Genomic DNA, 25,137 nt, shown 5'->3' on the forward strand with positions numbered 1-25,137 from the left:
TTGTTGGGGGAGAGATGGGGTGGTAGCATGTTGTGGTGGTTGTTGGGGGAGAGATGGGGTGGTAGCATGTTGTGCTGGTTGTTGGGGGAGAGATGAGGTGGTAGCATGTTGTACTGGTTGTTGGGGAGACATGGGGCGGTAGCATGTTGTGCTGGTTGTTGGGGGAGAGACGGGATGGTAGCATGTTGTGGTGGTTGCTGGGGGAGAGACGGGATGGTAGCATGTTGTGGTGGTTGTTGGGGGGAGATATGAGGTGGTAGCATGTTGTGGTGGTTGTTGGGGAGACAGAGTGTAACTGTGGCGGGCTGGTTGTTGGGGGGAGATATGGGGTGGTAGCATGTTGTGCTGGTTGTTGGGGGAGAGATGGAGTGGTAGCATGTTGTGCTGGTTGTTGGGGGAGAGATGGGGTGGTAGCATGTTGTGCTGGTTGTTGGGGGAGAGATGGGGTGGTAGCATGTTGTGCTGGTTGTTGGGGGAGATATGAGGTGGTAGCATGTTGTGGTGGTTGTTGGGGGAGAGATGGGGTGGTAGCATGTTGTGGTGGTTGTTGGGGGAGAGACGGGATGGTAGCATGTTGTGCTGGTTGTTGGGGAGACAGAGTGTAACTGTGGCGGGCTGGTTGTTGGGGGGAGAGATGGGGTGGTAGCATGTTGTGGTGGTTGTTGGGGGAGAGATGGGGTGGTAGCATGTTGTGGTGGTTGTTGGGGGAGAGATGGGGTGGTAGCATGTTGTGGTGGTTGTTGGGGAGACAGAGTGTAACTGTGGCGGGCTGGTTGTTGGGGAGAGATATGGGGTGGTAGCATGTTGTGGTGGTTGTTGGGGGAGAGATGGGGCGGTAGCATGTTGTGGTGGTTGTTGGGGAGACAGAGTGTAACTGTGGCGGGCTGGTTGTTGGGGGGAGATATGGGGTGGTAGCATGTTGTGGTGGTTGTTGGGGGAGAGATGGGGCGGTAGCATGTTGTGGTGGTTGTTGGGGAGACAGAGTGTAACTGTGGCGGGTTGGTTGTTGGGGGAGATATGGGGTGGTAGCATGTTGTGGTGGTTGTTGGGGACAGATGGGGTGGTAGCATGTTGTGGTGGTTGTTGGGGGAGAGATGGGGTGGTAGCATGTTGTGCTGGTTGTTGGGGGAGATATGGGGTCGTAGCATGTTGTGGTGGTTGTTGGGGAAGATATGGGGTGGTAGCATGTTGTGGTGGTTGTTGGGGGAGAGACGTGGTGGTACTCCTAGACTACATACCCGATTAGGATTATGGAGGAGGCTTATATAATCCTAGACTACATACCCGAGTGGGTTGATGAAGGTGCCCTATGCAATCTTTGACTACATACCCGAGTGGGTTGATGAAGGTGCCCTATGCAATCTTTGACTACATACCCGAGTGGGTTGTTGAAGGTGGCCTATGCAATCTTTGACTACATACCCGAGTGGGTTGATGAAGGTGCCCTATGCAATCTTTGACTACATACCCGAGTGGGTTGTTGAAGGTGGCCTATGCAATCTTTGACTACATACCCGAGTGGGTTGATGAAGGTGCCCTATGCAATCTTTGACTACATACCCGAGTGGGTTGTTGAAGGTGGCCTATGTAATCCTTGACATCCTTATGTTGTTTACTTTTCATTTTGTTGTGTGGCTCTGTGGCTCTGTGTGTGATACAGTATCGTGGGTGCAAGTGTGTAGTAGCTGCTCGATCGCTAACTCTCTTGACTTTCAGTAACTTTCTAAATGTAACATAAATGTTTTCAGTTTTGAAGTCTTCAGTAACATGAAATAAATTGGGGAGGTAAACTTCAGTTATCATATGCACAACACATGTCAGTCAACAAAACAAACGGATCCACAACAGGCCTGAAGGTTGCAACTGAAAGACTGAATATTTTCTGTCAAATGTCAGGACTTAAAATGACCAAAAATGTCCTATATAAGCTCAATGACAGGTAGTAACATAACTTTAACCAATGACTTTTATCTTGACTTTTAATGACTTTTACCTTGACTTTTAGATGACTTTCATCTTAAGAATAACATTGAATATTTCTCTTTAAAACGTTCGTTAATTTAATACAAGAAAACGCCCGGAACATATTAATAGATTACTCGCTAGTGGGCGAAGAAGAAACTTGACTCTAATTAAGGAAAGTACCATTATCAAAACTTCAGCAATTTCTACTCTAGCACATATTCTCTGCACTTCCTAACCCACCAAAACATTCATCGATAAACTCAATAAAATAACAGGATAGACTTATATGGATATCCGACATCTAGGGGTTGTTTGCAGGCACCGGTTTCAATTTAAATGTATTTTTACGAATTCACTTACACCAGTCGCATGGATACATATTTCCATCATAAACATCCGTATTGACAACGTGACTTGGGGTCGCTGGTCCCGGCCATGTGAATGGCCAGCACGTGATCTTTCAGAGATAGATGTTATTGATAGACGGCATATGAAACTCGGCTGTGCCAATATAATTTTCTGAATCGACCGGAAATCCAGAGAATGATTGTTTCGTCATTGTTCAGACTAAGATCACATCTTGTGACTTCTTTCCTAAGAACAGAACCTACTCATTTATCGAAGTTACAGAACGTACCGGACTTGCGGGACACAGATAACGTACAAGAGAGCCATGTGTTCGAGAAGAACGTGCGCAAGTGCCGCTGGAGGCTGCACACTACATCCCCCAAAATGTCATTTACATAAAGTCCGAATTGTGATTGCGATGCGATGCGATGCGATGCGATGCGATGCGATGCGATGCGATGCGATGAAAATAGGTCCTGCACCGCATGGCATTGGGAAACGTATGGGAATTCATCTGATGATGTAATATATTTAATCGTGTTCAAGGGTGTTTCCCCACCTCGTGGTTACTGCCCTCTCTGTTTTTGCGTTCAGTTGTAATTTTCTATTGATACAAGCGCATTTCATTTGATACAACATAAGGACAAGCTTTATGGATTAACAACGGCGTTTGTGGCGTTTCATCTGAATGAAGAAGTTGTTAGTCCATAAAGCTTGTCCTTATACTACTTACCAGCTACTAAATAATGCCACTCAAAGAAGTCATCATTTGATGAACTCAGTGAATAAATAAACTAGCGTCCAATCAAAACGTCAACAAAATATAAATGATTGTAAATAGTCGAAATGGTTGTCAGTGTGTTTGAAAATAGCTAAAAACACATCTCTTTGTGAAATGTGTATTCCCAGTGAACACTTGCACTTGCATTTCATATTTTGTGAAAAAAAACAACGAATTTACATTGTAAAATGGAATTTGTGCAAAACTTACCCTGTCCAATTAGGTTCTCGAAGCTGGCCCTTTTTATTCTCTTACATGATGTTAATCGATTGGCAACCAGGAGCAAGCTTCGTTTAACAGCGGAAGAGAGGGACAGAGCAGTCGGTATGTTACAGATGGGAGCAACACAAGAACATGTGGCTAGGGCCATGGGATGCTGCAAATCCACTATCGCCAGACTTGACACACGTCTACGACAGACCGGCAGTATTACAGACAGGCTAAAGAATGGCAGACCGGAGGTCACTACACAACAAGAAGACCGGTATTTACAGGTGTTTAACCCGAGAAAACGTGACGCAGTCAAGCATCAATAGCCTTGGACATCCAGTCCGCAGCCAGACTATGTCCAGACGACTCCGCCATTACTGTCTCCGTACCTATAGATCTTTCAAGGGCATGACGTTGACGTACCAACACCGATGTGCCAGACTGAGATGGACTAGAACTGTACCACACTGGCAGCAGCGAAACTGACAAAGAGTGCCCTTTGTGACGAAAACAGGTTCCAGGTCTTCAAGATATGTCTCCAATTGACCACCTTTCAGCCATTGCCGAGGAACGCTTTGGCATATGCCCTGGAAGAATTATGGCGTCGGATCCTTAATCAGAGTCAGGCTGGGTTCTGGCCTGCATCACTGCTCGGAGTGGCCACACCTGGTATTGAGCAATTTGTGCTGCCCAGAAACATGTAAAAGCTCCCTGTGAATTCTGCATTGGTGATCGAATACTGGATAATGCACCCCGGTGTCATTCGTGTGATAACAGATCACGAGCCACGTCGCTATTCTTGTTGTAATCCATTAAATACTGTTGCTAAATGATAATAAAACATAATAAAACATTTAATTTACCATAATTTGCTTTTGTTTTGTTTTAGAGCAGAAACATATTTGGTGGGGTTTCGTTTGGACGCTAGTTTAGTATAGTTGGTATTGTTATGTTTTTAGACATCTTGAGTGTGAAGAAATCACGCCGGACATCAACAGATGTTGAGCATCTCATAAACCTTTGCTGTCCTCGTCCTAGTATATTGTCGTTTAATCACACCTTCAATTTGAGACAGGACATCGTGAAACTGTTCATTACTAAAGTATTTTCAGGATAGAGATCCAGTTCCGTTATCAGTCGATAATGAGAACCCTCCTTGTGTCTTCGTTCTTTGAGTAGACGTACCGCGATCCCCACTCACTATTGCAGTGCAAAGAGGTTACACTTGTCAGAAGTTCCTCCTCTGTATATTCTACCTCCCCCATCAGTGTCACGACAGCGGCTAACTTGATTAGTTCCATCTTAAATCGTGAATGAAAAGGCAGCTCATAAACTTGTGCAAAACAGTGTACATATAAAATCGCACAGATCAACGCATGCGTCCAAATTTTCATTAACCTGTGCTGTGTCGTCTCCATTTCTTCCCGCACACCTCGCTGTTCCGTTCCCTGCACTCCTCCCTCGTAAAATGTAGTGAACTGTGGCAATACTTTAATGATAGCTTGTTAAACAACCTGTTTGCTTTTCGGAGAAAAATCTGCCAAGTCTTTACAGAGTTGGTATGATGTTTTGATTATGATCAGCGTTTCATAGTAGTATTTTGCGTTCATTAGTTTTCGAGTTAGATTACAATTCATCGGTCAGCTTTCAAAGATAAACGGACTATAAATCAAGTAATAGCTTGAAAAAAAACAAAAAACCAAGAACACAGAACTAAATTATTCTTGGAGCGATAAAAGAAGTTCATTGCCTTCACCAGCAACTGAAATAATATACGGGATAAAGTCCATTGAGGCGAAGACATTCCTTTGCTAGTCGGTGTATGTACGAATACCCCTTTTCGTGTCAAGTTCGTTTTATACTTTTATACCACATGTTTTATGATAACGTTATGACATGGTACATATACGGTATCATTTATTTATATGATAACCAGTTGCTAATCAAGAAAGGGATGTCATGGAAAAGATGACTTACATTCCTGATGACATGAGAAAGAAGACATCGACAGCCAATACCATTTAAAATCATTTGAAATCAAAGCTTGTCATCCATGAAGCTTCATGTCCAAATATGACACCATGTTCAATCAATCATGTCATGGAAAAAAAGGTTTATAGTTCACTGATAATTCATGGAAAACTGAAGCGAGCCAGTGTGTTTACATCGCCTTGACAGAAGCCGCGCACCCGATGTTCTCGTTACAGCCATCAGTAACGCTAAGTACTAACTTACAAGGTTTGTTTGGGAGAAGTAATCACACAAATTGATGTTGATCGGGCTCAAGTGAGCGTGGAAGATGGAAGTGTTTCCCATGAGACACTTACGTCCTTCTGTGGATCACAGTTAATCCATCGTGTGCATACACGGACATGAGAGGTACTGACAGCCTTACAGCGACATTGTTATAACACGTCACTGAGTGAGTGAGTGGATATGTAGATAAGTGGGTGGGCGAGTGAGTGAGTGAGTGAGTGAGTGGACGGGTGGGTGGGCGAGTGAGTGAGTGAGTGAGTGTTTGAGTGAGTGGGTAAGACTCTTATTGAGCGTAGTGAGATGGTGACAGAATGTAGGGTTCTTTAGTTTGTGAGTTCAATAGTGTATATCGTCTAATACCTGCTATTATTATTCAAGGTGTAACTAACAAACGTTTTAAGTCTTCATTCAGACTTCTAATGTCAGAATATCATTTTACCTAAGATACATTTCATGTCATCTCGAATAAATCGTCCAAGAAAGACATTAAAGTAAATGAAACCTGTCAAAGTAGCAACCTGATGTATTCTCGAGGGCACACAGCTGAGAGAGACTTCAAATTCGAATCCTATGAAATACACAGTAAGTAAACCCCTGCACAAACACTTATACATAAAAACACAAAAACACAATGTACAAAATGTCGTTTAACGGTCACACTATTGAAGATGTAACCTTACTCCATGTAACCATGCCGGCTTCCCTCTGAACCCGTTGCCCTATCCAGCCACGAAAATCAATATTAACAGCAATATTACAGAATATGATTGATATCTTATCGAATAGCAAGCTATCAAATACCAGTAACCGAATACCAACAACAATAACTATCACTGTTTGCGTTATCTCTAAGTAATATCAATAACACAACTGCTGTTTCTCAGCTCATAACAGCCACGTTAGGCATGCTGTGCTCCGTACACCACACGTGCCTCACGACGCTGTAGGGAGAGTAGTAACCAACTTGCACTGTTGGTCGGTGACGGATATCGCGAGATTGCAGTGCAAGATAAAAATAATTAGCTGTTCTTTATTCTCTTAAACCATTGATTCAGTTTTCACAATATCCCACTGGGTTTTAAAAAAACTAACAATGTGTTATTTGAAGCTAAGCGACAGTACATGAATTAAAGTTTAACCGTTATTTATCGCTTTGTACTGGGAACCTTTCAACAACCAAGCATCACGGTAAATAGCGGTTGAAAGACGCCATACAACCAGGGATCATTCTCGACAGGATGCCTTCAACTAGTCCGTGTTATATTAATAGAAGTCACGTATGTCATTTGAATTTTTGAAGGAACACAGGGAGAGCTAGGCGTGGTTAGGGTGCATTTTCAATTTTATGTGAAAGTTTACAAAATGTTGAAGTAAATTCCTTTTTAAACAACACCGATGAAATTATTCTCGCAACATGACCGGTAGTCTGAAATATATAATCTACACGGGAAGGGTACCTGTACCAACACCAGAACCCCTCTACAACCCATGCACCCATGCACACACGCACACACGCACACACGCACACACGCACACACGCCCGCACGCAGTCCAGCCGTCCTAGCCTCTTATCCACAGAATATTTCATGTCCGTACCTAGCCATGTCATAAACGGGTCATTCAAACATGTCACTCCTCTAGAGAGTAAGTCAAGTGTTCAGCACAGTTCAGTTTGGCTGACCTAATTACACCCACACAGTACAGCACTATTACAGTCGCCGTCTGACAGTAGACAACTGTGAAAACAATAGCCCGTCTTTAGCTACTTCATCACAGGGTGAGTGAGTGGGTTAGGTTTCACGCTGCTCTGAACAGTTTTCAGTTGGGATCACGTGACAGTCACATTGCGGAGGCAAACTCAAAATGATGCAGACTTTGTTTGCAACCCCGCTTGATTCACTGACCACAGAAATTCGGACAGTTATAGGGGGTAAACAACTTCGCTCGGTCATAGTTTGTCAGTGAACCCCCCGACTTGGTTGAAGCATGTCATTGTATCCGAACTGTGTAGGCTCATGGTGTCGATCACTGGACTGTCTGGTTCAGACCCGAATATATACAGATAATATGGCTGACAAAATAGTCTAGTAAGCATACAACCTAACATATCTCACCCTTCATGAATTTGTGAAATTTGTAAACGGTCAGGTATGTTTAGCTTATTCAAAGTGCGAACATTTCACAGTCATTATCTGAATGACGTCATTCTAAAACAGAGGAGATAAACAACATGTGTGGAGAAATTGAGCATTGTTATGAAGAAGAAAGTCCTGTAAACAATCATGATATAAATAAGAAATGTTAAACACTCTCCATCGCACAGCCTAAAATTACGCTACATGTGTCAGTTATTGCTGCGCTAGAACTGGAACTACTTAACATGAATATGCAGTCTTGTCAAATTCAAACCCTGACGGTTTCCAAGTGTTGAAAACTCTAAATCAAATTAAGTGTTGCTGGCCAGAACATAAAACCCATCACTGATGATATCTGATGATATCTGATTACTTTCAACAATGTAATATCTGAATCGTTAAAAGCTTAGCATTTAAACTGCTTTCACTGATGCAGAACTGGCGGGTGTCTGAGTGAGCCAGTTGACTAAAGCCGGTTCCCCTACTCGTGAGTGAAGCCTATTTTGTTAGAGTGAGGCAGGTGTCCCTCTTTGTCAGTGACGACTATACGTGCAGAACAAGGCAGGTGTCCCTGTTTGTGAGTGATAACTATATGTGCAAATAAAACAGGTGTCTTTATTTGTCAGTGAAGACCTTACGTGCAGATTAAGGCAGGTGTCCCTATTTGTCAGTGAAGACTATACGTGCAGAATAAGGTAGGTGTCCTTGTTTGTGAGTTAAGGCTATATGTGTAGAGTAAGGCAGGTGTCCCTGTTTGTGAGTTAAGGCTCTATGTGTAGAGTAAGGCAGGTGTCCCTGTTCGTGAGTTAAGGCTATATGTGTAGAGTAAGGCAGGTGTCCCTGTTCGTGAGTTAAGGCTATATGTGTAGAGTAAGGCAGGTGTCCCAATTTGTGAGAGAAGACTATACGTGCAGATTAAGGCAGGTATGCCTATTTTTGATTGAGGCAGGTGGTCCAATTAGTAAGGATAAAAGTCAGAAGAGACGTGTGAGGAAGTGATAATTGTTCCCGTAATAGAAGCAGTTCAAGTGGACGTCGCCAAATGTACCAGTCTCGCGTAATAGCGAGGGATACCTATGAATAGCCTGGTTAACGTCTACACACAACAGATGATGGTGATAGCAGTTGACGTTCAGCTGAAGCAGAAATTCGATTCCAGAAGCAGTTTTCACAGATATTTTATAGTTCGCAACAATAATATCATTTACTGTGCAAAAATCGTTAAATTCATTCTCCGCACACATTCATCTTGATCCTGTAAGATCAAAATACCGTCAATCATTGCGTTGATGTCATCCCCTCGTACATATGTCGCCGTGTTTATTCAGACGTATATTGTTTCTGATACATTCTCAAACAAATCATTTACTGATCTAGCCAAGTACACTACCGGACAAAAGAAAATGCATATTTGAGAACTGATGTATGGTCAAATATATCATGTCAAATACATCTTGTCAAATACATCGTGTTAAATACATCTTGTCAAATACGTCTTGTCAAATACACCATGTCAAATACATCGTGTCAAATGCATATTGTCCAACAGATCTTGTCAAATACCTTGCGTTAATACGTCTTGTCAAATACTGTTTGTCCAATAGATCTTGTCGAAAACCTCTTGTTAAATACATTGTATCAAATACCTCTTGTTAATACACCGTGCCAAATACCTCTTGTTAAATACATCGTGTCAAATACATCGCCATCGAAAAAAAAAAACATTTCTTCGGTGGGATTTTTCGGGGTTTTATTTTCATTACAGCTGCAAATCAATTTTGTATTTTTCCTTCGCCACCTAACACGATGTTACACACTGACTTTTCTTCAACCAACATGGTATTGGAATAAACAACAGTTGTGTTACATCAACGTAAAACCAACATGGTATTGGAATAAACAACAGTTGTGTTACATCAACGTAAAAACCACCACTGCCAAACTGCAAACACTACAAAGAAAAATCACTGAAAAGAAATTACTTCCAGAATATATAAGGAATCGGTATAGACATGATTATCTGGCGGCCATATGCGTGTATCACGCGCAGGCGCACGAACACCTGACTGACTTGTGTGATCACCGGACGCTGAACACATTGCAAATAATACATTATGTTTTCTGTTAACGTAAACCAACAGGTTCATAGTACACGTACGTACGGCAGACAATAGACTTACACAGCCCTCTTAGGAAATAATCATTTGTTTAATGATAATTTCTAGATTATATATAGAAGTAAACATACAATTACAGATCTTACAAAAGACCGGCGTCCTTACCGGAAATGACGTCATCATCCATGCAATAGTTCCCGTCTTTCACATTCCATAGAATTGGACGGAATTCTTAGCGGAAGACTCGAATAGACCTAAGACTTGTCTCTTTATACAAGAGAATTACTTTACATTTCTTGTCTCATACACTATTCGAAAAAGCAGTTCATTTCTGTATACTATAAGTGCAGTCCTAATGATGACAATTCCTGTGTTTGAATCCCGTTAATCACGTCGTGATTGTGGTGTATTGTGCACAAACACATCCTAACAAAATGAAAAGTGAGTGCATGCAGACAAAGTCTTCCACGTAATGCACGTGCAGCATATCGGACACATAAGTGGAGACATCGGCTTTGAAATGCCAAACCAAATGCATCATTTCATTACGAAATTTACGACCTAAACAAAGTTCAAAACTGCCAAGGTTGAACGCAACTGAAGGAAATATCGCTTTTGGACATTTGGAAACATGAGGGTCACAGTCTGCTGTTGCAAGCCACTTATCGTCCACAACACCATTTCTCGATAATCGTATCAATATACCCGAGTCAGTTCCACCCAAGATCGGCTCAGAAGTAGAAACTCAAGAGTGACCAGGACCGATTCATTCGACTGTATCACCTTCGTCACCGATTCGCTACAGTAAAGAACAATATAAGACGGGTGCCTGGTCTTCGAAGAATTTCCGTCCATCAGAAATCTGAGAGAAGAATGATTTCGAGCTTATCGACCAAAAGTTGGATCTGTTCAAACATGATTTCACTGACAACGACGTGTCCAATGCTGCAACAAGATACACACACGGAACCCGTGGGACTGGCGACGCTGTTGTGTTTCCTTTTTTCTCTCTTCTATTAAGAGTTGAATTCAAAACGGCCTTGGAACACGGCTTGATATACCAGAGAATGCAATTATTTTATGCATGTTCTGTAGCTCGCCTGCATAAATTCCCCGACAAAGTATATCACCCACGAAAGACATGCAGATGATTCCCAAGATAGTATCCATTATAAACAAATAGCGTAAGACATTGTCCATTGTGAGCATATAGCGGACAGGCGTACACACAAACCTACTGCTTTACCGCTTTGTACTGCACCGCCTTCCTTGGCGCTGTCTGGACTCACCACCATCTTTAATTACATCGGTACATGTAGAAACAAGGTGGATGGGTCTCACCATACAATATGGAAAAGAACCTATGCGCACAGTGCTAAAAGCATACAAATAAGAACAAATGTCTCTTGTCTGTAAAACAAACCACAGCGCCTGATCATATTTCTTTATCCGTGTACCTGGGCCAAGTTATACATTATTTAATGCATTCTGATTATTGTTTTACAAATGATATACATATAGGAAATCGGTTAAATCATTTATTATTTTTCTGAAATCATGCCCTTTCCCGGTATCACCTCGTAGAGATAAAAGATTCAGTATTAACCATTGATGGGATGAACGGTGTCATCGTGGGTTCAATGTGGATACTATGAAAAAATGACAATTTGAACAGTCAGACAAGTCATATACTAGTACATGTGAGGAGGTATAGCCAACGACTAATATCCCTCTATCGTAGGTTCGAATCCATTTGGTTTGTCAGCACCTACACCACGTGTATATGTTTCTCCTGGACACGCCGTCACGTACAGAAAATACACATCGTACACCCATAGTACACCCATCGTACACTGTTTTCAGCACCCACACATACATCCCAAGGTTTCTAGAGCATTATATCTCCAGTTACTGTTGATAAATAACCTAGACCCATCTGCTGCCATGGCTTATCGGAAATGACATCAACGCCCACGACAGGCATGCCTACCACATATCTCTGGCTCATGACGTAATTTCATTAAGGGCATTTCTCTCGTGTTATTCGAAAAGGGTTTCAACTGACGTAATGGAAGAGACTGGGTCCAGGGTATATATCATAGTACTGGTAATATAATACCCCTGACACACGAGGATGGATCCCACAACCGGAAGATTGATTCTCTTTTCATGCAGGACAAGGGGAGGCGCAACAATACCTTTGATGACTTTTTATATTTTCTCGTGGACACCTGTGGAAACAACAGATCCTTAAGACATATCACAAACTGTTCACGAACTGTGGAGTCATTTGTCTCTGTATCACCTGATCAAATTACCGCAGGAAATATTTATAGCCATGTCTACCGACTGTTCCATGAAGTCTGGTTCCAGTGCTCCAATCGGAAGACTATGGCAGGGAGCTGATTACACAGCAGGAGAAATGAAATAAATTTGAAACGAGTCACAAATTCACACGTAGTGCGTTCGTCTGAGTTTCATTTGAAACGGGATTCTGCCCCTTGGAATTAACCAACGCCTCTTTTAAAGGACGGAACACACAGCAATACGTCATTTTCTCGAAGTCAACAATATCCTATATCGAGTTATCAGTAGCTGAAGATATAAGATATTCGAGGTATATAGCCAATAAGAACCTGTTGGTATCCTATCATACATGCTGGTAAACGACAAGTCGACTAAAGGAAGTTCGAGTGAACGAATGAAGTTTAAAGGAATCCATCGATCGATACCCAAAGGTTGCAATATGTAAATTAACACATGATCTAAATACGGGATGGAATTCCCTTTCACACACGTTATCATATTTCAAACTGGACTTAATTTGTAGAATGACTCCATCAGGCCAATATAAGCCTCGTTGTCATATTATCAGATTGATTATCTTTAGATTCATTTCATCCCAGACTTACGCATCTCAAAATCGTGCCAGGGGGAGGGAGGGAGTGAATATTGTTTTACGTCGATTTTAGCACATTCCAGCAATATCACGCGGGGAACACCACAAGTGGGCTTCACACATTGTATCCATGTGAGGAATCGAACCCGTGGCATGACAACTGAACGTCTTTAACCACTAGGATCATCCCATTGCCTCTCTCAGGAGAACACAGGCTTAAACAATAGCACCGACTTATGCTGTTAATCTTAATGAATAATATTATTTCAATGTTTCTGAAGGATGTTTATTTGAAATTACTGTTCCTGTATCGTCAAATCCGTCATAAATTTAACGTCTTTACCTGAACGGTCCAAACACTCTATTTGAAACTGACGTAGCGTGTGGACATAAAACACCAGTCTGGAACTGACCATATGAAAGAACGCTGTTTGGGTAATATATCTGGAACTGACCATATGAAAGAACATTGTTTGGGTAATATGCAAGCAAGCAACCGTTGCAAACAAAGATTAATTTCTTTATTGAGTAATTACCTGCCCGGTATGACACACACATGCCGTCCAAAATCGATTGCTGGTTGTTATGTGGGATATCCACTGGCGCTGCCTGTCACCATGTACAGATGACGCAAGGTTTCATCGGTGTATGATAGCAGATGGTGGATAGTTTGTGCAGAAACTCGATACGAAGAAGGCAATTCCGTCCGAGATGTCGCACGTGATATTTTGCATGAGATTATCTAGGTATCATTCACTCACACAGTAGGTCCTGGCGACGTTTTGGCTGCTAATTACGACACCGGGTGTCACGACATTCAAATGATTGTCACCCCTATTGTGCCAGATGGAATATTTTGGCGGCATAAAGGAGGCTGTATATTTTCTGACTTCTCGTGATATTTTGGTTGGTCGTTGTTATTTTTAAACCTTGTTCTGCACTTTCTTTTATTGTAAATGGAGGAATTTGGAGTAATCAAATTCATGGCAATTAACGTCCTGGCAATTTGAAAGCAAACTTTTCTCAGTAACCCTTAGGTCACGATGTCAAAGGGACCATTCAGTTTAGTTCGTCATAACCCCAGTTCGTTATATCCAGTTCTGTTGCCAGCGCTCTGATGTCTCACAACAGGGTTGTCGCAACAATCACCTGGGTCATTTAAGCAGTAGCTCTGCATGGTAGCTGTAATGGCAGTCGTCGTTGTAGTGTAGGTATTGGATTAACAAACGTAGGAGCGTTAGCAGTAGTGTCGTCATGGTCGTCATAAGTGTAATTATAACCATTATTATTTAAGTAGTAGTGGCAGTTGGGTTGGTCGGTTTGAGCAGTGTTTTAGTTACATCAGTAGCGTCTGGTCACTGTAGTCTGTAGTTGATGGGTAAGAGGATCAACGCTCGCTTCTTTGGTTAAACTCATGGCCACGGGCATGGGGTCAGCAAAACATAATCGGGTCGAACGTGGATTCGAACCTATAGCCACGGGAAAATCATATAACAATGGTAGTAGTCGTCCGTGATAGTAGCAGTAGCAGCAGTAACAATAACAGCAGTAACAGCATTTGCAGCAGTAGTATCAGCAGCACTGATTCAGTGAGTATATTTTCACACCGATTTTATCAATATTCCAGGAATATCACAGCGCAAGGCACCTGCAAATGGCCTCACACATTGTGGGGGATTGAACCCGGACTTTCGGTTTGACGGGCGAACGTTTCACTGGTAGAAATGGCGGTGTTATTATTATTATTATTATTATTATTATAGTAGTAGTAGTAGTAGTAGTAGTAGTAGTAGTAAGCTCTTAAGAAGGTACTGACACACAGTAACATGTCCTTTCTTCCTGTAAAAGGCTCTCTATCTCATCAGAGACGTCTGCCCCATACATCAAATCCACAGTCATACGAGGACGTTACATAACACCTCGATCCTTGACATTAAACGTCTTAGTTTTTACCAAGATAACATCAAGGTGTGTGGGCGGATGCAGCGCGGGAAGAAGAAATACAACTCGCTCACAAATGCGGTCTAAACATGATTGATTTGTATACCACGCTGGGAACAGACCAGATGTTAACTGTCTGTCTTAAACCTGTGAGATTCACAACAAATCCTGTCCACCCTGTAGATCTCTCCGGCTGCAACTACCCAACATCGTCTCAATTACACCAAGTAAGACAGGTAGAGAGTAGATCCACCAAACCGCATTAATAGTGAGACTGACAAATACACAGAGAGTATTCCAGCTCGACGCTACCACCAAAGAGTATACGAGCTGACTGGCTTTGTACTTACCGACATTTTGCTGGATGTATTAATGTATTCCCGCCTCGCTCAGGAATGGATGAATGGAACTCTCTTTGCACAACTCCTCGCTCCTAGAGTCGGTCACTCTGTGATGAAATGCTGTCACGAAGCAGATGTGATGGCGACTCTCGCGAGCAGACGACCTCGCTGAAATGGCGCGAAGGGATCGATACTCGTAAAATTCAATTATCGTGGTGGTGGTTAGCGCTATTGGGCAAGGTTCAGAGTAGTACATGGGATAGCGGGAGTTTGGGCATGGCTGGGAACGTCATCAGCATTCGCTGACTGTCTAGGCCATTGTTGATGCTAACCTCCCTTCACTCCTTGCGATAGCTACCACTTGATCCGACTCTTGACATACGGGCTTACACAGTCTCATAAATCATATCAGAGTTTCGTTGTTTAATTTCAGGCGTTCATTGTTGAGCAGAGGCGGCATTTGGGGTCATGGTTGTAGATAAATTAACACAGGATACGCAAGAGAAAATTCGAGTGCACAGGTTACGGGAAAGGGAGATAAAAATGTAATTACACTGCCAAAACACCTCGTACCTAATGAAGAAACACCTACGCAAGGCACGTAATGCCCGACGTTGAACCCCACACTCATGCATCTAAATTCACAAATTATACCACTTATAGGCGTCGTGCATTATGGGGATGGAAATAGCTTCTTGAGGAATATTAACTTTACACCATAGGAGCTGAAACATTCAGGGAAAGGGTCGAGTCATTTCTTGTGTTAATTTGTGTAGTCGGGTTACAGGGAGGAAGTTGCATTTTGAATGTTCTAACAATTTCTTTGTGGTTTTATCCTATATGTAGGGTAGGAGAAATTTATGGTCAACTGAGTCTTGCTGCTTGCCGTTGAAAAGTTAAAGGGAAAAATATGGCACGATAACAATATATCAAAATAATAACACTGCAAGAACAATAAATGTGGAACTAAACACAATTAATGGGAGAAATAATGATAACTATACATGACATGACGGTAAAGTGGATGTGTATAGTTCGTCCTCACACTGAAGATACTTTGGGATTCGAACCAGGCGTCCGATGTCAGGAACTGACACTTTAACCACGGAGCTCCCCGACCTCAACATCACAAGGGAAACAAAATGTCGAACACGAGTCGCAGATAAAAAAAAATCGTATGTATGGGTTGATAACGTGAAGACAAACGTTGTGCAGATAAATTGTTGCATTTTTTATAACGCTTTGTCGCCATGCAATGAAAGTTAACTTCGGATCTGCTATGATGCAGATGGTTATTCAGGGTAACTAACGCAGATCGAATTAACAATAAATTCGGGACAATGAGTAAACAGTATGGCTTTACACCACTTGAAAAGGGTTCTGGCAATAACACGGCTGTGGACCCTGTGGATTAATTTCACAAAACCCTCAGTCAGTTCGATCCCACTGAATTGTATATAAACCGTTTTAGTCTGTCTCGCATTCCCTTAACCATATTATTTCGCCGTTAACCCAGCTCTTCCTGTAAGATAAACGCTCCCTGCGAAGCAAGTTTGATCCCCCCCCACCCCCCCTTCTCACCGAGGCTTCGATTTAAATGGATCTTTGTTTCTCTCAGTGATGTATTTCCAGGCAATGATGTAGTATTCTATGTAGTATTCTGTGTAGTATTATGTTGGTGAGTGAGTGAGTGAGTTTAGTTTTACTCCGCCTTTATATTCCAGCAATATCATGGCGGGGGGCACCAGCAATATCACGGCGGGGGACACCAGAAATGGCTTCCTACACTGTGCCAGTGTCGGATTTGAACCCGGGTCTTCAGCGAGACGAGCGAACGCCTGAACTATTAGGCTACCCCACCGTCAGTCTGATGGTATGTGGATGGGTGTGGTCGGAATTAATCCTAGAGACTCTTTTCAGAAGTATGTCATCTATTACAAAATAACTGAACTACTAATAGATAACACTAATTGTAATTGTGGTATCTTTATCAGACAAGTGAAAGAAATGAAATCTGCCAGGAGCAATGGACATGTTGTCACCTTAACAATACCAAGTCAAAGGTGACAATCAACAGTTGTGACAGTAATTATGTTATAATCATATTACCTGTACGTTAGCAATATGTTTATATTCACACAGTTTGCCGGCTGCTCTAACGCAGATTCCTGTGTCGCCATGCTACAGGAGTCTAATGTATTCTGGACTCACTCACTGACAGCATGGAGAGGGCGTCAACAAATTGCTAATGTGTTTAGTTCAAGCAAACAGAATGTCAAATATAGACGGTACATAGATTATCAACGTATTTGTAACATCCACTTGCCCGGCACCAAGACTGTGGGAATGTTGGTATTTTATTAAACCAAAAATAATCCAGGGTATGAAAATGCTTGTCTGGATAAAATTTGAAATATGAAATGAGCAGGTGAACGTCTTAAGTTTAGTTAATTGTACTTTTTAATAAAAGATTCACAGAAAACACGTTTGTCTAAAGATCCCTTACATAAATGAAACGTTTGAAAGAAAACTCCTTATAAGCGCCAGAATGGGATGTAGCCCGCGAGTGTTGTATGGCAAGGGTGAGGCATAGTTACGACCAGACTGTGAATGTGGTATGCACTGAAAACAGAGTGGGCCGATAGCAGAGAACGTTTTGATCACGTAGAAGTGTAGATGCTGTCATATGTATAGATACGAAATGGACATTTTGATCAAGTGGAATCCTTGAGACCTCCGATCCCTTGGTGATTTACAGTCTAATAGCCTGTGTTGATGCTGTAACTTATAGTGTGATCATGTGGAAATGTTGCGGATGTCACTTGTCTTTATGTCAGCCATGTGATCACGTACAACCCAAAACATTGTCAGATCGTTGGAACTGGACAATTTCATCGTGTAGAAACCACAATATTTATCATATCGTTGAACAGTGGGCAGTTTGATCATGTTGAATTCCGGATGTTGACAGGTCATTGGAAATTGGACAGTTGGAGCAAGTGGAAGGCTCGATGTTGTATATTCTTGGGTAAATGTATGATGTGGTAAATGACAGACGAGAACCAGAGGTTACATAGAGACAGTCTTCATGGACTTGTCAAGTCAGGTGAAACACGAGCCATTCGGGGAGCACTACAGCCTGCAGCAAAGACATTGTCACCATGCAGACGCGTGACCTATGCACACCGCCCACACACCTGGCCATGTAACATGGTCAGTGTGCCTGACAGGTTCACCGCTGACCTTGGGCCACCAACCAACGTAGTGACACCCACGGCTGCTACAGCTTGACTCGGGGACGCCGCGACCAGGACAGACGTCTTCATCTGAGACGCCCTTGCCCATGGATGCGGTGGTGGTCGCACTAGAGGGCAGGGATGGGGGGATCCTCTAACGGATGACTGTCCCGTCTGAACACACATACGTTCAACTGCTTGTTAGTAAACTTACACCTAGTCTACGAATTATTTTTTTCCTGAAAAAAATGTAGGTCAAAAATATTTGTGTCTGGTTGAATTCCATTTGTAAAGGTCTCTAAGCTAATGATTAATAGTTGTAATGATACTTTTTAAAAAAAGACACAAAAAAACCCACATTGAATGGCGTCCTTGTACTGTCCACTTGTCTAGTCTTGCCTTTATATTAGATAGAATTACTTTACTTCCATGGCTGAGCATTTAGTGCAACTTTGGACTTTGGCAATGGCGCGTCACCAGCACTGATGTTGTATTCACATGACTCTACTAATAGGACCTTCGTCTTTTATGGTTCATAGTTTCTGCAACCACCAATAACTGACACCAGATGGCGCCTGTATCATATGATAACATGCGTCAGACTGTAAGTACAATGCATATTGTTCTGTGTAATCTTTAATACATATATATCTGAGAGACATTCGCATTTTTAGTTAATGTTGAAGTTAGGCACTTACGGATATCTGAGCACTAAGGGGCCGTTTAAAATTTATGAGTAGGAGACGGGGCGGGGGTTAAATGATATTTGTGGGTTTATGTCATCCATTATGTTCTGGGTTCTGGGGAGGTTCGGTGGGGCTTCATTGATTTTGTACATGACAAGTATGAGTGTGTGGGGAGGGGTGGGGTGTTGGGTGCGGAGGGGCATGGGTCTATGTTAGAGTACAGGAGATACGACTCGTAGCGTTACGACTGTCGTAAGTCTATCTTAGAGTACAGGAAATACGACACGTAGCACTACGACTGTCGTAAGTCTATCTTAGAGTACAGGAAATACGACACGTAGCACTACGACTGTCGTACGTCTATCTTAGAGTACAGGAAATACGACACGTAGCACTACGACTGTCGTAAGTAGCGCTGCGACTGTCGTAAGTCTATCTTAGAGTACGGGAAATACGACACGTAGCACTACGACGGTCGTAAGTCTATGTTAGAGTACAGGAAATACGACACGTAGCACTACGACTGTCGTAAGTAGCGCTGCGACTGTCGTAAGTCTATCTTAGAGTACGGGAAATACGACTCGTAACGCTGCGACTGTCGTAAGTCTATGTTAGAGTATAGGAGAAACGACTCGTAGCGCTACAATCGCTTTGTGAAACAGATATTAAGCCTATATCTCGTTTACCGCTCCGTCATATCTGCGGGGATTCTTGGTGGGGACACAGGAACCAGTAAGAAATGTGAAGATCCGGGTTTATAAAGATCTTCAGTAAACCATGCTTGTCGTAAGAGGTGACTATCGGGATCGGGTGGTCAGACACACTGACTTGGTTGACACATTCATTATATCCCAGTTGCGTAGATCGATGATCATGCTGTCGATTACTGGATTGTGTGGTCCATGCACTATTAATTACAGACCCCCGCCATACAGCTGGGATATTACTGAGTGCGGTGGTAAAGCAAAACCAAAGGGTGCAACAAGTGTGCGCCACACGAATGCTTTTTCGAGGTATGACGGAAACAGTCGAAGCGTCAGTAGAAAAACGTTTAGTGACGTCAAATATATTACTGACGTCATGGTAACGGATGTTCTTCAAAGCATTGTGATGATTGATAACGCCTAGGTTGATCTAGCACAAGCGGCATCTGCTGTGAAAGCCAACTGTGGATGGTAAACAGTCATCCCTGTTTAATGAAACTCCGGAGGGCAAACACAACTAAAGCTGGGCGTAGGAGTAGGTAAACAAACAGTATGACATTATGTATCACACATTTCGGGGATTGTTATCATTATTTGCCCACTTGCACCAAACGATCTTACCGCTACAATTATTGTAAATCCTTAAGATCGCGATCTTAGGCTTCGGCTACAATCGCCACCCACTTGCACAAAGCGATTGTAGGCTAAGATCATTGTAAGTTACAATCAAAACTTACAATTGGTCGGAACCAATTGTAAGGAGCTAAGATCATTGTAGTCAGTAGCAAAATGGCGCTCAAGTTGGTGTCAGTTTCACGCAAATAATTACCTTTACTTTTGGGGTTTCCTTTTATATTGCATAAAACTGGATGATTAGCTTCGACACTTCAACAACACGGAGAATGCAACAACCATTTAACGTCAGAAATATCGTTATTTGCGGTAGTGAACAAACTCAATATCGAGTCGATATAATTATGTACATTTCTCTCCCGATTCAGTGTTGGAAAAAGTACGAACACCAGGAAAGGAGAGTAAAGAAAGGTTTCTCCATTCGATTAGCAGTGGCCAGAACCTTTGCAATAACTCAAGGGCAGCTAATTTTAGTTTTTACACAAGATGGGAGTGGTTTCCCTTTGCATATTATGCCGTTGCCGTAAAATCTGCCATGCCCAAAAACAATGTATGTTATGTTGTGACAGCGCAGATCTCCACATATATTTCTTTCCGGTCACAGTCGTGTCAATGACTTTGTCGTGGTTTATCATTACAATAATCTACAGTTGGATAACGTACAAAAGTATGTTTCTTTCTGACGAGAGAATAGAGTTTTAATCTATGCATTTGAAATATAATACAAGTATTCTTCAAACAGGAAAATACACGTGCTGAGGCATGTGAAATTTGCGCAAAAACGTTTTTAACAAAAAGAAAAAATAATTATCAACAAAATAGCGTAAAGCAATTAACATACTGTGGATAAGTATTTAACAACACATACAACACATACAACACATACAACACATACAACACATACGACACATACAACACATACAACACATACAACACACACGGAATGATATCGTTTCATATTTCCCTGTCATGCTTTTTCCACAACGCTCCCATAGTCATGTCACCCTTTCATATCTTTACAAATCTAATGTTTGTGGGATATATTTTGGATTTTTACTCCAAATAACACCATCCAGATGCCAAACTCAGATTCATTGACGGCCATTGACAAATCATGGTACATTTAGGTGTTGTATCATAAGGAAGTTTTGCTTATAATTTATGTTATCTTTTAATTTTCATGATTATTAGGTCAATAACTCAAAACCCAAAGGACAAGGTATGTGATAGAGGCCCGTATTGGCCCACAACATGTTATGATTATCAAAATTTTACATGATAATTTTAGCATAAAAAGGGCGAAATTAATTGCTGAAGTTACTTCCAATTGCATTGTTATGTTTTTAGTGTTGCTAGTTTTCCTCGTTGAAGACCTCAAAGTTAACATCATTTCACAATATCTTCTAGAAACCCACATTTTCTGATTTTCAGATTGATAGAAACAAGTGTGAGCAAAAGCATGACCCATCCAATTTTTTTCACCACATATGAAGAGAGTAAATTAGAATGCACATCTAAAACATTGTGGTGGGTCACATTTTTTTGGTTTATGAAATTGCTCCATACATCTAAAAAAATAAACACTTACATATAAAAACAATCCATCACATTGACACATGATACAGTATGATACGTTATATTTTGTATATTACAAAGGAATATTTAGCCTAACGGTTGCAATAGTGGAATGTTGTTGGTTTTTATCAGACAAGCAGGTTCAAATCCATGTAACTTTTCTTTCTTTTTTGCAAAGTTTGTTTATCAAGTCTACAATGTTTAACTAAACTGTTTCACATCAAATGCAAATATTTTTTTCTTAAGTTTGGTAATCTATGTTACAACACTGTTGAAACAAGCTGTAATTAACATCATGTAAGACACAGACCATTCACCTTTTCAGCTGCCTTTGTTACCAATATTTTAAAATTCATATTTTATATATATTGATCTATTTTAGGTTTATACACTCTTGAATAGTGCAGTTCTTGACAGTGAATCAGAAACTGAGATTGATGACTGTGTGAATGAAGAGTAATAGTGGATGTTTTATATCTTTAAAGTGGATAAGTTGTGAATAATTACTCTGTAAAGTCTTTTGAATACTGACTTTAACACTTGCATGGTGTTAATATGAACCTGTGCCGACGATACAATTTCACCCGAATTGGACCCCTTTGAGGTCAAAACCTGTGATTTTTAGTGCAACATGGCTATTGTAATAACATATGATGATTGAGATGTTAACTGTATATTTGCTAAAACTGGTTGTAATTGCTGACTTGTAACACTTACTAGTTAAAATGAAACTGTGCCCAAAATGTAGCTTTACCCAAAACAGGCCCCTGTGATTCTTAGTATAACATGATTGGTTACCATGCTTACATGTTGTAAAATTGACGCATGGATTACATTTGCAAAGAATACTGTGAATAATGACTTAGTTTTAGGGACACAATTGAAAACTAATTGACTTAACAATGTTTTTGCAACCCTAATTGGGCACTTTGAGGTTAAAACATTATTATTATGTTGTTCAGCATGACTGCCTGTTGTAAAACTGCTGTATTTTGTATGTAAATAAAATGACAGTTGTAAATAAGTCATTATGGCACACTGATATTTCAGACGTATTGTTATTTTTCATGGGAATTGAAAAAACCCATTTGGGCCCCTCTGCAGAAAAATTACACCTCAGAACATATAAAATATAGCATTTTTATGCAAAGCTAACTTGTCTCTAAACAAATAACATGTTTTCAGCCAATTCTGTTAGTGGGCCAAAAAACGGCCTTATCATACCTTGTCCTTTGTTAATGTATTTGTTGTATTTCAAGATTTTCATAAAACGTGATGTTTCTGTGGTTGCAGTATGACATTCTTAGTTCATAAATCATATTAGAATGTTGAAAAAAATAGAGAATAACCCAAGAGGTGCGAGAATCATGTATGTTATCTTACACGTTATCATTACAAAGATTTGTTTGTTTGGGGGGGGGGGGTTTGTTGTTTGTTTGTTTGTTGTTGTTTTTGTTCTGTTTTGTTTCCATGAAAAATCTGCAAGGTGCGATTAAGGAAGGTATGTCAGTTGTGTGCAGGAACCAGTTCCACGTTTGATTTGCGCTGCATGCTATGCGCACTTGCAGACAACTGTAGACAGGAATCGAGTTAAAGAAATTTCTACCTCCAACGTCAAAGAGTTCGCGATCTTAGTTCGCGATCTTAAATCCGTGCTGTCTTAAGATCGTCTAAAGTTGTGCAAGTGGATTTGGGCAATTGCACGGTGATTGTACATTTGATTGTAGGGGCATTAGACGGATTGTAACTAAGATTGTTATGTGCAAGCGGGTCCAGCAGAAGTGTAGAATCCCAGGGATGTTGGCACTCTGAATAAACAACACAATAAAATTCCCTGCTCTGTGCATAATCGAAGGGAGGCAACTCTGACTACCATACTGCTCTCCAATGCCAAGTAAAACGTCGTGGGACCCATGTATACAGACGATCTGTCACAGGAAATAAATGAGCTTGCTGCCAAGTCAGCGTTAATAAACTGAAAGTAGATTCGAACACTATCTTGACGTGTCTCTAGACGATATTAAGATTCATCCAGTGAAATATTTTGTCTTTTTATTAAGTGAAACCACAAAGATGATAGGAACACACGATGAACGTAACATTTTATGACTTTCTATTGAGAGTATACATCGTGTACACAACTATACACCTTGTTCTGAAAGAGAATATCTTTTACATAATGTTACACTCTCCGACTTATTTCACCATCCTATGAAATAGAGTTTGGCCTACTTTCTTATATAGCAGGTGTTAGTTTTGAAATTACTGAATTTCACACTATGATATTTTCAGTCTTGCAGCCTGTCTAACAAGTAAACGATCAGTGAGGACTCGATATATTCATATTATGCTTAAATATGTATGCGTGACAGGTAATTATAGATTGACTGGTTGCTGTTTGGTAATTATAGATTGGTTGGTGGCTGTTTGGTAATTATAGATTGGTTGGTTGCTGTTTGGTAATTATAGATTGACTGGTTGCTGTTTGGTAATTATAGATTGGTTGGTGGCTGTTTGGTAATTATAGATTGACTGGTTGCTGTTTGGTAATTATAGATTGGTTGGTGGCTGTTTGGTAATTATAGATTGGTTGGTTGCTGTTTGGTAATTATAGATTGGTTGGTTGCTGTTTGGTAATTATAGATTGGTTAATTGCTGTTTGGTAATTATAGATTGGTTGGTTGCTGTTTGGTAATTATAGATTGGTTGGTTGCTGTTTGGTAATTATAGATTGACTGGTTGCTGTTTGGTATTTATAGATTGACTGGTTGCTGTTTGGTAATTATAGATTGGTTGGTTGCTGTTTGGTAATTATAGATTGGTTGGTTGCTGTTTGGTAATTATAGATTGGTTGGTTGCTGTTTGGTAATTATAGATTGGTTGGTTGCTGTTTAAGCCGCACTCTGCAGTTTTTCAGCAATACGACGGCGGTCTGTAAATAATCAAGTCTGAAGTGGACCAGAGAATCCAGTGATCAACAGCATGAGCATCGATATATGCAAGTGAGATACGGTGACATGTGTCAACCACCCAATACAGTTCGTTGTCTCTAAAGACAAGCATATGGGTTGTAGTGAGGACCAATTCTAACCCGGATGTTCATGTGAAGTTTTAGATACATATACCAACACCACTACCCGAAGTTCCTTTCCCATGGTAGGAACACGGGCAGCGTTAGTGTTAGTACATATATCAGTGTTAGTGTTGATTATTTCCTTACAATATTTCCCGCGTGGCCATGGCCCATGAATACCTTTCAGCTATGACCATTGTGAGTTGGCATCGCGCCACTTGCGTTACTCATTTTTCT

At 41.1% G+C, this 25,137-nt stretch overlaps 1 protein-coding gene across 2 annotated transcripts in view; it reads right to left on the reverse strand.

Annotated features, from left to right (window-relative positions):
- LOC137258915 (calmodulin-like) overlaps positions 1-15,503 on the reverse strand; it is a 33,101-nt gene extending 17,598 nt beyond the window's left edge. Inside the window, exons 1-2 of one of the 2 annotated variants that reach the window (XM_067796607.1) lie at positions 15,003-15,503; positions 12,011-12,043 (exon numbers count right to left, since the gene is read on the reverse strand). In XM_067796607.1, coding sequence (XP_067652708.1) covers positions 12,011-12,043; positions 15,003-15,008 — 39 coding nt within the window. In that variant the 5' untranslated portion in view covers positions 15,009-15,503. The remainder of the gene's footprint in view (positions 1-12,010; positions 12,044-15,002) is intronic. The other variant, XM_067796609.1, reaches the window with a different exon arrangement.
- Between the last annotated feature and the right edge of the window lie 9,634 nt (positions 15,504-25,137).

This window comes from Haliotis asinina, chromosome 12 (assembly GCF_037392515.1).
Source record: "Haliotis asinina isolate JCU_RB_2024 chromosome 12, JCU_Hal_asi_v2, whole genome shotgun sequence".
Lineage (NCBI taxonomy): Eukaryota > Metazoa > Mollusca > Gastropoda > Lepetellida > Haliotidae > Haliotis > Haliotis asinina.